Raw genomic sequence first — 13,259 nt, 5'->3', positions numbered from 1 at the left:
GAGTGAATGGGCAAGACAAAATATTTAAGTGCCTTTGAATGGGGTATGGTAGTAGGTGCCAGGCGCACTGGTTTGTGTCAAAAACTGCAACGCTGCAGGGTTTTTCACGCTTAACAGTTTCCTGTGTGTATGAAGAATGGTCCACCACCCAAAGGACATCCAGCCAACTTGACACAACAGTGGGAAGCATTGGAGTCAACATGGGCCAGCATCCCTGTGGAACGCTTTCGACACCTTGTAGAGTCCATGCCCTGACGAATTGAGGCTGTTCTGAGGGCAAAAGGGGTGGTGGGGAGGGTGCAACTCTTTATTAGGAAGGTGTTATTAATGTTTTGTACACTTAGTGTATATGTAAAGTATATTTTTGTAAATGTAGACCTTCTTTTCCCAAGGTCTGTCAACATCAACTCATTTACTGTAAGTCTGATCTAGAGTGAGTCTAGAAGTCACAGAATAATTATCGGCCAAGTAAATTTTGCAGTTAGCTCACTGTTCTTCCAAATCTATGTTCTTGGTCTGATTCTTCAGGATGGTCTTATAGAATACACTGGAATGAGAATGATGATGATCAGATTCAGTTTGGTGTTGTTTTGTGTGAGTGGAAAGAGATGTTTCACTGTAGTATTCGGCACGGGATCACTGAAACAACATTTAAGAACAATCTACGAAAGAAACACACTTGAACACCAGTTTACAGCAAATACTGTAGATCACGTGTCAAACTCATTCCACAGAGGGCCAAGTGTCTGGGTTTTCGCTGCTCCCTTGTACTTGATTGATTAATTAAGGCCACTAATTAGTAAAGAACTCCCCTCATCTGGTTGTCAACCACTTTGAAAAGAAGGTTGACGACATTCGATCCTCGTTTGCTAAGTCTAATGACACTGCTGGTCCTACTCACACTGCCCTACCCTATGCTTTGACTTCTTTCTCCCCTCTCTCTCCAGATAAAATCCTGCGACTTGTGACTGCAGGCCGCCCAACAACCTGCCCGCTTGACCCCATCCCCTCCTCTCTTCTCCAGACCATCTCCGGTGACCTTCTCCCCTACCTCACCTCGCTGATCAACTCATCCTTGACCGCTGGCCATGTCCCTTCCGTCTTCAAGAGAGCGAGAGTTGCTCCCCTTCTCAAAAAACCAACACTCGATCCCACTGATGTCAACAACTACAGACCAGTATCCCTTCTTTCTTTTCTTTCCAAAACTATTGAGCGTGCCGTCTTTAGCCAACTCTCTTGCTATCTCTCTCAGAATGACCTTCTTGATCCAAACCAGTCAGGTTTCAGGACTGGTCATTCAACTGAGACTGCTCTTCTCTGTGTCACGGAGGCTCTCCGCACTGCTAAAGCTAACTCTCTCTCCTCTGCTCTTGTCCTTCTAGACCTGTCTGCTGCCTTTGATACTGTGAACCATCAGATCCTCCTCTCCACCCTCTCCGAGCTGGGCATCTCCGGCGCGGCTCACTCCTGGATTGCGTCCTACCTGACCGGTCGCTCCTACCAAGTGGCGTGGCGAGAAGCTGTCTCCGCACCACGTGCTCTCACCACTGGTGTCCCCCAGGGCTCAGTTCTAGGCCCTCTCCTTTTCTCCCTATACACCAAGTCACTTGGCTCTGTCATATCCTCACATGGCCTCTCCTATCATTGCTACGCTGACGATACACAACTAATCTTCTCCTTTCCCCCTTCTGATAACCAGGTGGCGAATCGCATCTCTGCATGTCTGGCAGACATATCAGTATGGATGACGGATCACCACCTCAAGCTGAACCCTGGCAAGACGGAGCTGCTCTTCCTCCCGGGGAAGGACTGCCCGTTCCATGATCTCGCCATCACGGTTGACAACTCCGCTGTGTCCTCCTCCCAGAGTGCGAAGAGCCTAGGCGTGACCCTGGACAACACCCTGTCGTTCTCCGCCAACATCAAGGCGGTGACCCGCTCCTGCAGGTTCATGCTCTACAACATTCGGAGAGTACGACCCTGCCTTACACAGGAAGCGGCACAGGTCCTAATCCAAGCACTTGTCATCTCCCGTCTGGACTACTGCAACTCGCTGTTGGCTGGCCTCCCTGCCTGTGCCATTAAACCCCTACAACTCATCCAGAATGCTTCAACCTTCCCAAGTTCTCTCACGTCACCCCCCTCCTCCGCACACTCCACTGGCTTCCAGTTGAAGCTCGCATCCGCTACAAGACCATGGTGCTTGCCTATGGAGCAGTGAGGGGAACGGCACCTCTGTACCTTCGGGCTCTGATCAGTCCCTACACCCAAACGAGGGCATTGCGTTCATCCACCTCTGGCCTGCTGGCTCCCCTTCCTCTGCGGAAGCATAGCTCCCGCTCAGCCCAGTCAAAACTGTTCGCTGCTCTGGCACCCCAATGGTGGAACAAGCTCCCTCACGACGCCAGGACAGCGGAGTCACTCACCACCTTCCGGAGACATTTGAAACCCCACCTCTTTAAGGATTACCTGGGATAGGATAAAGTAATCCTTCTACCCCCCCCCCCCCCCCCCAAAAAAAAATTTGTAATAGGGTGAACGCACCAATTGGTGAGTCGTTCTGGATAAGAGCGTCTGCTAAATGACGTAAATGTGCCCTTGAGCAAGGCACTTAACCCTAATTGCTCCTGTAAGTCGCTCTGGATAAGAGCGTCTGCTAAATGACTAAAATGTAAATGTAATGTAAAATGTCTTAATTGAAAGGAAAAATCTAAAACCAGCAGAAACCAGGCCCTACATGGAATGAGTTTGACACCCCCGCTGTAGATTATTCAACTTAACCTATAACATACAGAATATTTATATCCTATGAACTGTATAAAAAGCATTTCTTGCAATTATTGGACATTTTAATATACAAAGATTTATTATGACACAAAGTCAGGGCAAAAAGTTCATAAACTCATACTTGACATCAGGTTTATGTATTTAGCATGGACTCAAACTCATCAATCCTCTGTTTGGTGTTCCCTTTCCGTATCTTCCTGTAGGACACGGTGCTGTACTTTGAAGCATTTTTGCTGCCAGGCTTCTCGTCAGGGGACTGCCGCCCACCACTCTGGCGCCCACCACCATTTGACCCCTCTTCCTCTTCCTCCTCCTCACACTCTTCCTCAGGTTCCTCGTGGTTCTCTCTTGGCTTGGTGAATGTGTTAGGTCCCGCCCCTTTTACAGGTTGACCAGTGGACACCCCAGTCCCCAGCTTTGTCTCCTGTGGCGTCCCCTCCATTGATGATGTCACTTCCTATTCCAGTTATGCAGAAACTGGTGCTAGTGAACATAGACAAAACATTTCAATTGTTTATCAATAGTTGTTTTTCTGTCAACAATCCCCCATAATTACAGCTCTCTTGATGAGACACAAATGCTTTTTGTCCAATAAAAAAGAGGCTTGTTGATACACTGCTGCCCACTTTGGACAATCAATGGTTGGCAACATGGCATTACATGAGAAGAGCGACTTTGAGGAATTTACATTTGTATTCTAATTAATCAACTTCCAGCTAGGCCTGATGCTCTAATTTGTGTTTAGAACTTGTTGCACTGTAGTTGTTGGTATGCAATGAGCCTGCAAAAATATGCTGCTTCGCATACATCTCGATCGCACTCGCACACAACAGCATATAATACCAAGAACATGTGATAATAAATCTTTTTTTTTTTTTTATTGTTTTTATTCATCTACAATAAACACAACTAGACATAAATAAGACATGTGCATGTGTCAAAGTGCATCAAAATATCTCATTATTGTGAGTTTATCTGACTGAGTCTATCTTCTTCATAATTCAATAATGTCAAGATACAAAAATCATACCACATCAATTTAAGACTTCCCTGATTAACATTTCTAATCAACCATATTGAAATACCTTGTAGGAGCTTCCCACCTTGCTCTATGTGAAGATCTGTCTCTGGGTCACTCTGTGTGCTTGGTCCAGGCTTTGGTTCTGGATGGGAAGGTTGTCTCTGTTGCTCTGGAGGTCTCTGAGGGGGCCAGAGCAGCTCCTAGCTGGTAACCGGAGACTCCGAGGGCAGCTCTGTCCCCGTCCTAGGGGCCAGTCCTAGGGGCCAGCGAGGCGACTGTGACTGGGGCTCTGGTTAGGGGCTCTGCTGCGTTTCAGTCTGTCCCACTGCTCCCCCCAGATAACTCTCTCTCTCTCTCTCTCTCTCTCTCTCTCTCTCTCTCTCTTTCTCTCTCTCTCTCTCTCTCTCTCTCTCTCTCTCTTTCTCTCTTCTCTCTCTCTCTCTCTCTCTCTCTCTCGTCTCTCTCTCTCTCTCTCTCTCTCTCTCTGTCTCTCTGTCTCTCTCTAGCTCTCTCTCTCCCCTCTCTCTCTCTCTCTCTCTCTCTCTCGCTCTCTCTCGCTCTCTCTCTGTCGCTCTGTCTCTCTCTCTCTCTCTCTCTCTCTCTCTCTCTCTCTCTGGTCACCATTGTCCAGTGAAGTGACTAAAAATCCCGCTGTGATTTTTGGCTGTAGTTCCTGCTGTCCCGCTCTCTTGTACCATGGAATCGCTGGCAGCAGCCATGGTGGCCCCATTACAAGGGTCATCATTGATTTTTCTGTGACCACCTCACCAATTCCCACTTCAGAGTACAGTGACCTATGTGGTGGTGATGATGATGATGATGATCCCTGTACCACCTCACCATACCTTAATGTGTTAGCTGCACACGTGTCTTCCTCACTGTCATCAGAGCTATAATCTATTTCTTCTTCTTCATCATCCTCGTCATCATCTCCCTCAAGCTCGGGCTCTATGGTGGGCTCTGGTGACAAGATATCCCCGATACGATCAATGATCTGCATGACATGAGAGAACACTTCCAGCTCCGTTCCTTCCAGAAAGTATTCCACCAGAACGCCATCATTCCTTTGAAAAATTATGTTTTTCTCAATCAGTTCTGTAGACCGTTTCCCTCTCTCACGCTCCTCTCTCCGCTCTCTCTCTCTCTCTTCTCTCTCTCTCTCTCTCTCTCTCTCTCTCTCTGTCTCTCTCTGTCTCTCTCTAGCTCTCTCTCTCTCTCTCTCTCTCACGCTCTCTCTCTCTCTCACTCTCTCTCTGTCTTTCTCTCTCTCTCTCTCTTTCTCTCTCTCTCTCTCTCTCTCTCTCTCTCTCTCTCTCTGTCTCTCTCTCTGTCTCTCTCTGTCTCTCTCGCTCTGTCTCTCTCGCTCTGTCTCTCTCGCTCTGTCTCTCTCTCTCTCTCTCTCTCTCTTCTCTCTCTCTCTCTCTCTCTCTTCTCTCTCCCCCTCTCTCTCTCTCTCTCTCTCTCTCTCTCTCTCTCTCTCTCTCTCTCTCTCTCTCTCTGTCTCTCTCTCCCTCTCTCTCTCCCCCCTCTCTCTGTTGTCTGGTAGATGGGGACTATCTATTGTGAATGAATTATTGGGGCAGACAGGATGGTGTATGCAGCAGACTGCATTCAGTTCTGATGCACAATGACATCTTATGATCAACGTTCTTTGACAAGCCTTTAGGTAGATAATGTGCACTTTGTCTGCAGGGAGCTGATTGTTTAGTGTTTGTTCCTAATATGTTCATCTGTCATGAGTAAACACCATCTAACCTACTTTATAATCGGATTAACATTCTCTACATGTTTATCCATCTGCACAATGTAAAGCTACAAAAGCTTTGCTTATGACTCAAGGTTATAGGTTTCCCACGGATATTTATGGCAATATAGGAGGCAATTTAAATTGTGTAACATACCAGTTTATAAAAGTCACCTCGAGGAGTTTTGTATGGTCTCAAAATAATATTTTTCACTTTTCACTTTCACGTGCATTTATCCTCCTAGACGCTAGAGGGCTCTGTAGATTTCCCTAACAACTTTCAACTCGGAAGTTGCCCTTATCTTACACGCAAATGACTACTGTCAACATGCCTTCACAACCAACACATGTGGAGCATGCTTGAAAGAGATGAATGTACTCTTTCTGTAATGTTTATGATCATTTAAATAATAAGAAATATAGGGAACAACTACCAACATGAAGTTTGCTTACAGGGTAAGTGATACTTTATATCACTTAGTAGAGTTTATCTGCTTGCTAGCTTTTTAGCTAGCTAGTTAGCTAATCTTTCTAATTTCTGCCTCTAGTTTTCCAATTTGTTGGGAGCTGTGTATCGTCATGGGAATCTGAGTTTCTCCAAGGATGGCAACTCTGTGATAAGTCCGGTGGGAAACCGCATCTCTGTCTTTGATCTAAAAAAGTAAGATGGCATCTGATTACAGGATTCCTGGTATCTGATCACTAGCTACATGTAATAGCTAGCTAGATTCCTTTACAACACTGTGTTGATTAAAATACATTTTTAACTTATTGCATTTGGAGAACTGATCATTTTCTCTTTCTAACAGCAACAAGTCAGAGACACTGCCAGTGTCCACTGCCAAGAACATCACCTGTGTCGGCCTCTCCCCTGATGGGAACCTGGCTATACTGGTGGATGAAGATGGAGCAGCGTTGCTGGTCAGCCTGATCACCAGGGCTGTTCTGCATCACTTCCACTTCCACAAACCTGTGGCCAGTATCCGCTTCTCTCCTGATGGCAGGTCAGTCCCTCACACATTATGACACACACACACTGCATTGCTATATCATTACATCAACTGATGTAGCCTAATGTCTGTTGTTGTGACTCTTTCCCGGTGCTCAGGAAGTTTGTGGTAACCAAGGAGAATGTAGCACTGATGTATCATGCTCCCGGGAGGAACCGGGAGTTCAATGCCTTTGTCTTGGACAAGAGCTACTATGGACCCTACGATGAGACCACCTGCATCGACTGGACCGACGACTCCAAGTGAGTCACTGGCCCACCTAGAACATTTATACAATGTGTTGTTCGTTATGGTCTGTTTCATGTCACCTGTCAATGAAAAACCAGCAAACACTGCCGAGCCCTATCATTGGAGTTTAGCATCCCCAGTATACAGTTTTGTCTTGTGACCCTTCATTATATAGTAGTAGTAGTAGAGAGAGAACCCCTGTCTTAACTCTGTTTCCCCCATGCAGGTGCTTCGTGGTGGGCAGCAAAGACATGTCTACCTGGGTGTTTGGAGCCGAGCGCTGGTCCAACCTCATCTACTACTCTCTGGGGGGACACAAGGACATCATGGTGGGCTGCTTCTTCGAGAAGGACAGTTTAGATGTGAGTGTTCTCTCTCTGTTTCCCCCTCAGCCCTTCTCTGTGTCCAACATGTTCTGGGTTTCTCTATGTGCCCTGTGTGTGTTTGCAGATTGGAACCTGTGTGTGGTTGTGCATCATTTATAGTATTTGAGTTAAAGGGATACATAAGGATTTTGGTAATGATGCCATTTATCTACTTCCCCAGAGTCAGATTAACTAGTGGAGACCATTTTTATGTCTCTGTGTCCAGTATGAAGGACGTTAGAGGTAGGTTTGCGAGCCAATGCTAACTAGCGTTAGCACAATGACTGGAAGTCTATGGGTATCTGCTAGCATGCCAAAACCCAGAAGTATCCCTTTAGGTGTATGTACATGTTTCCATACTGACCTGCTGAATATGTGTGTGTCCCAGTTGTACACAGTGAGCCAGGACGGGACGCTGTGTGTGTGGGAGAGTGATACCGAGCTGGACGGGCTGGTTCTGAGGAAGACAAAGCTACCAGCGGAGAGAGGAGATGAGGAGGGAGGAGAAGGAGAGGAGGAAGAGCCCAGAGGAGAGGTGATCAGAGGGAAAGGAGAAGGACCCAAAGAGAAGGAGGGGACCAAGAACGTCAGATACAAACAGAGGAGCAAGTATGTCATCTCACATATATGTTGAAGTATGAGTCTAACCAACTCTAACCAAGAGATTTACAAATAAAGATTGATTTGTTTTGGGGCCAACTGAGTGTTACCAATGTGAGGTTGGTTTCTGATTGGACACTGCCTGTTGTGTTTGTCTCCACCAGACACTTCTTCAACAAGGAGGGGGACTTCAACAACCTGACGGCTGCAGCGTTCCACAAGCCCACACACATCCTGGTGACTGGGTTCGCCTCGGGGATCTTCCATCTCCACGAACTGCCCGAGTTCAACCTCATCCACTCCCTAAGGTCAGGGTTCACACACACACACACACACACTAACTCCTCAACTGTTGAACCACTCAATGACCAGTTTCATTCAGACCCCTAGCCTGCAGTTCTTGCTGGTGGGTGTCATTCATCATAAGTTGTTAGGACAATTAGGTTTTGTTGTACTAGTATTATTGGCTAGTAGCAGTAACTGAGCCTGTATGTTTTCATGTGTTCTCTCAGTATCTCAGACCAGAGGATTGCCACAGTGTCCATGAACAGCTCTGGTGACTGGATAGGCTTTGGCTGCTCAGGTATGGTCTCATGGTGTCTCAATTAACATAACCAAATACCACATCCAAGCTTGCAATGTTTAACAAAGGAACAAACTATAATCATTACCCATGTGACATGTTGCCTTGTGTGTGTTGTCCAGGTCTGGGCCAGCTGCTGGTGTGGGAGTGGCAGAGTGAATCCTACGTGTTCAAACAGCAGGGACACTTCAACAACATGGCCGCCCTGGCTTACTCCCCCGACGGACAGTACATCGCTACAGGAGGGGATGATGGGAAAGTGAGTTCGTATACATTTTTCTCCATGGCCCGGTAGCTGCTGTGTCTCAGTTGTTCTGTAGTGCCAAACCACGTGTTGGCTGAATGATACAACGTTTTTGGAATACCGAGGTCAGGAAAATGGTGAACCTGGCCGTGACCCCATTACCTGCAGGTGTCTCAGGGAGTTGGGATATGCAAGAAACACTTGTACAAGTGTGTAACACGACAAATATAAGCACCCCCAAAATTATTATATAATTAGGTAACAACAGCAGGATTTTCCTGTGTTTTCAAACAGGCATGTGAATGCTGACGGCGTTCTGTGTTTCAGGTGAAAGTGTGGAACACGACCAGCGGCCTGTGCTTCGTCACGTTCACAGAACACACCAGCTCTGTCACTAACGTCACCTTCACCTCCAGAGGCTTTGTCATCGTCAGCGCCTCCCTGGATGGAACGGTCCGAGCCTTCGACCTGCACAGGTAAGAGAACACACCTGGTGAAGGTAGCTTCACAACACACCTACACACCACAACACACCTACACACCACAAACCTGTTGAAGACAGACATGCACAATACTCACCTGTCCAGTTAAGACAGCAACAAACTAGGCATGCAACATTGTAGAAACCTTCCCAGAAACATGTTTTCCCTTTGCATGCACTTGAAATGTTTCATAGAGAAACAGACTCTATGGTAAATGAGTGGAGCATACTGATAGTTGATTGTCTGTAACTGCTGCATCTCTCCAGGTACCGTAACTTCCGGACGTTCACGTCTCCGCGGCCGGCCCAGTTCTCGTCTCTGGCGGTGGACCCGAGCGGGGACCTGGTGAGCGCTGGGGCCCAGGACTCCTTCGAGGTCTTCATCTGGTCCATGCAGACGGGACGCCTGCTGGAGGTCCTGGGGGGCCACGAGGGCCCGGTGAGCTGTCTGTGCTTCAGCCCGGTGCAGTCCATCCTGGCCAGTGCATCATGGGACAAAACGGTCCGCCTCTGGGACATGATGGACAGCTGGCAGACCAAAGAGACGCTCCGTCTCACCTCTGACGGTAAGCCCCGCCTCAGTCTCCGCTCAGTCCCTTCCACAGCTCTCTGACTGACGGTCATGTTAATGGGATAGTTTCCTGCTAAATTAGCATTTCTTCATCATTTTAATCTTAATCCAGAGTTGTTAGTTGTTTATAGACAGACACTTAGTAGTAGTGGGGCTGAGTGTAGAGTCGATTGGGGATTCATCAGAAGTAATGGTAGTAGGGGAAACACTGAATGAATGTCTCTCTCCGATTGGTTGTCCAGGACTGGCAGTGTCGTACCGACCGGATGGTCAGGAGCTGGCCGTAGCCACGCTGGACGGAGAGATCTCCTTCTGGAACCCCCAGTCAGCCAATCAGACGGGCTCGGTCAGCGGACGCCACGACCTGGAGATGGGACGCAAGGAGACCGACAAGATCACCGCCAAACAGTCCGCCAAGGGCAAGTGAGTGGAATAATGTGTGTGTGTTTCTGCCAGTGTTCTGGTTATTTGACCAACTGTTAATTTCCCTATCAGCGTCTTAGCAATTACCTCACAAGTTTCCCTTCAGGCATTAAGTGTGGCCACCCGTACTGTGTATTCCAGGTCCTTCACGTCGCTGTGCTACTCTGCAGACGGGGAGTCCATCCTGGCTGGAGGCCAGTCCAAGTTTGTCTGCATCTACAACATCAGAGAACAGATCCTCATGAAGAAGTTTGAGATCTCGTGCAACCTGTCCCTTGATGCCATGGAGGTACAGAACTGACCCCAGGTTCACCTACAAAGCATTGGTCTATCAGTCCATATGGACTTCTGAATGAGCAGACCTTCATAGTATAAATACTGTGCTTGTAGAATGGTGGCTAGCACTCTTCTAGTCAGATGTGTTGCGTGAGATTGATCTTGTGTGTGTTCTGGCTCCTTCAGGAGTTCTTGGACCGGAGGAAAATGACGGAGTTTGGGAGTCTGGCGCTGGTGGATGAGGGGGTGGGCGATGGTGACGGGGTAGAGCTCAGTCTGCCCGGGGTTAGGAAAGGAGACATGAGCTCTCGCCATTTCAAGCCTGAAATCAGAGTGAGCTCTCTCCGCTTCTCTCCTACTGGTTAGTATCAGGATTACAAGTGTCTTATCTGAGCTTGTTCTTCTGAAGAGTCCACCTGGTGCATCGTTCTGTTCCACGGCTATGCCATGTCAAATGTTAACGCTTTTCTCTTCTCTCTTCCCCTTCCCTCCCTCTCTTCTCTATTTCACCTCCCTCTCTTCTATATTTCCCCTCCCTCCCTTCTCTCTTTCCCCTCCCTTCTCTCTTTCCCCTCCCTTCCTCCCTTCTCTCTTTCCCCTCCCTCCCTTCTCTCTTTCCCCTCCCTCCCTCCCTCCCTCCCTTCTCTCTTTCCCCTCCCTCCCTTCTCTCTTTCCCCTCCCTCCCTCCCTCCCTTCTCTCTTTCCCCTCCCTCCTCTCTTTCCCCTCTCTCTTTCCCCTCCCTCCCTTCTCTCTTTCCCCTCCCCCCTCCCTTCTCTTTCCCCTCCCTCCCTCTCTTCTCTCTTTCCCCTCCCTCCCTCTCTTCTCTCTTTCCCCTCCCTCCCTCTCTTCTCTCTTTCCCCTCCCTCCCTCTCTTCTCTCTTTCCCCTACCTCCCTCTCTTCTCTCTTTCCCCTCCCTCCCTCTCTTCTCTCTTTCCCCTCCCTCCCTCTCTTCTCTCTTTCCCCTCCCTCCCTCTCTTCTCTCTTTCCCCTCCCTCCTCTCTTCTCTCTCTTCTCTCTTTCCCCTCCCAGGTCGTAGCTGGGCTGCTACCTCCACGGAGGGCCTGCTGACCTACTCTCTGGACGGGGCGCTGGTGTTTGACCCCTACGACCTTGACCTGGACGTGACCCCCGTCAGCGTCCGCCGCCAGCTGCGCCAGGCCGAGTGGGCAGCTGCCATCGTGCTGGCGTTCCGCCTCAACGAGACCGCCCTCACACAGGAAGTCCTGGAGGCCGTGCCACACCACCAGAGTGAGTGCTCATGGGTATTTCTAGTTCTGTGAAGGTGTCATGTGACTTTCATTTCTGGTCAAAAGTGCTGCGATCTGTACTTGTTTGTAAAAATGAGAGGTTGGGTCTTGGCGGATGTAAGAGTTAGTTTTTTGTAACCAAAGACCAGTAGATTATCATGGTCGTAGTCACACGCGATCAGTATGTCCTCAGCGTCTGTGTGTACTTCACGTGTGTGTGTGTGTGTGTGTGTGTGTTAGTCGCGGTGGTGTGCGGCTCCCTGCCTGACGTGTACGTAGAGAAACTGCTAGGCTTCATAGCATCAGCCCTGGAGCGGTGTGGTCACCTGCAGTTCTACCTGAGCTGGGCCCAGTCTCTCCTCACACAGCATGGACAGAAACTCAAAACCAGGTGGGTACAAACACACCAATAACCATAGCATAGAAATAACAGGCTTATCTTCCTTATCAAAACCAGTTCAACATTTACTGAGAGGAGAAATGACATCTTGTAGAGTTATTTAGAGAAAGTGCCCACAAAGTATTGTGAAGCCACAGCAGAGGGCAGAATGCTAAATACTGTTTTGTGGTGAACAGATCTGGGGCTATTCTACCCACCATTCAGTCTCTGCAGAAGAGCATTCAAAGGCACTTCGAGGATCTCTCAAAACTGTAAGTCCAAATATATTACACATCATCTCTTATTCTTTTAAACTGTTTTTCTCTGTCTCGGTACAGACTGTTACAGACCTCTGTGTGTACCTGTAACACAGGGTGGAATGTGGTGGTGTTCGTTTGTCTGTGTCCTGTGCAGTTGTGACTGGAACATGTACACCATCCGCTACGCGCTCGCCCTGTCGAAGCAGAGGGGTGTGAAGAGGACGGCGGGGGGCGCTCTCTGTGACGAGGGGGTCAGCGAGGACTCTGAGGTGATGAGCGAGGCCTCTCTGGAGGAGGAGACAGACATGCTCATGTAGGATGCAGCTACATCCTCTTGAGTGGTCTACTTCCCTACGTCCACTCTGACCTGAATATAGGGCCGGGAAAACCGTTGAGTGGTATGAAGGAGACCCACTGCAGTTGTTCATCTAACCACTGATAAAGGAATGGAGACAAGGAGAGGAAGCCACTCAAGAGTACGGTGATGCAGCTTCAACAAGGTTCTCTTCCAATATCCACACTAGCATACCACTTAGAATGAAGCAATGTATTGGGCATGCATTCTAAGTACTGTAGTATGCTAGGATGGATATTGGAATGTAGCCCAAGAGACACTGATGTCATCACACAGGGCTTCTCCCAGTGCCTTCTGGGAAATCAAGATGGCCGCCAACAGGCCAAAGGCGAGGATAGTGGTGAAGGACTGTAGCAGACCACATCAAAGGATTAACTTGCGCTCTGTGCCAGTTTATTTAGTACACCTTACCTTGAGTGTCTTATTCACAACAAAGTCAATGCAAACGTGTTTATTTTTTTGTAGTAAACGGTTTGAAAAATGACTGGTGATTAATAGTTTTGTGTTAAGTTACCTGGAACGCCACCAGCTCCTGTGCTTGAAATAGTTATGGTTAAGTATCGTGATATAATTTGATTCCAAGTATCAATTCTATATTTGTCATCCTGTAGATTGTCACTCAACATTGTAATTCTGATACTAAAATGTGGGTTGAAATAAAGAACAATGCATTTTATTTATTT

General features: G+C 48.0%; 1 protein-coding gene across 1 annotated transcript; it reads left to right on the top strand.

Moving 5' to 3' along the window:
* Positions 1–5,871: 5,871 nt before the first annotated feature.
* Positions 5,872–13,252, top strand: LOC311109887 (periodic tryptophan protein 2 homolog). The gene is made up of 18 exons (XM_084152900.1): positions 5,872–6,008; positions 6,101–6,213; positions 6,362–6,556; positions 6,661–6,804; positions 7,017–7,152; positions 7,544–7,764; positions 7,920–8,063; positions 8,268–8,338; positions 8,461–8,597; positions 8,910–9,058; positions 9,331–9,629; positions 9,877–10,057; positions 10,199–10,346; positions 10,520–10,694; positions 11,365–11,583; positions 11,823–11,973; positions 12,159–12,233; positions 12,376–13,252. The coding sequence occupies exons 1-18, from the start codon at positions 5,991–5,993 to the stop codon at positions 12,536–12,538; spliced, it is 2,739 nt and encodes a 912-aa protein (XP_084009026.1). The 5' UTR covers positions 5,872–5,990; the 3' UTR covers positions 12,539–13,252.
* Positions 13,253–13,259: the final 7 nt, after the last annotated feature.

Source organism: Coregonus lavaretus (assembly GCF_964263955.1).
Source record: "Coregonus lavaretus genome assembly, chromosome: 35".
Classification (NCBI taxonomy): Eukaryota; Metazoa; Chordata; class Actinopteri; order Salmoniformes; family Salmonidae; genus Coregonus; species Coregonus lavaretus.
Note: the sequence above shows the minus strand (reverse complement) of the source record. Positions and strands in the feature narration are given on the sequence as shown.

Bases quoted from the DNA above. Each gene is read 5' to 3' on its own strand.
- LOC311109887 (XM_084152900.1), top strand. The intron at 10,695-11,364 runs GTTAGTATCAGG...TTCCCCTCCCAG, and splicing joins TCTCCGCTTCTCTCCTACTG to GTCGTAGCTGGGCTGCTACC. The intron at 11,974-12,158 runs GTGGGTACAAAC...TGTGGTGAACAG, and splicing joins GGACAGAAACTCAAAACCAG to ATCTGGGGCTATTCTACCCA.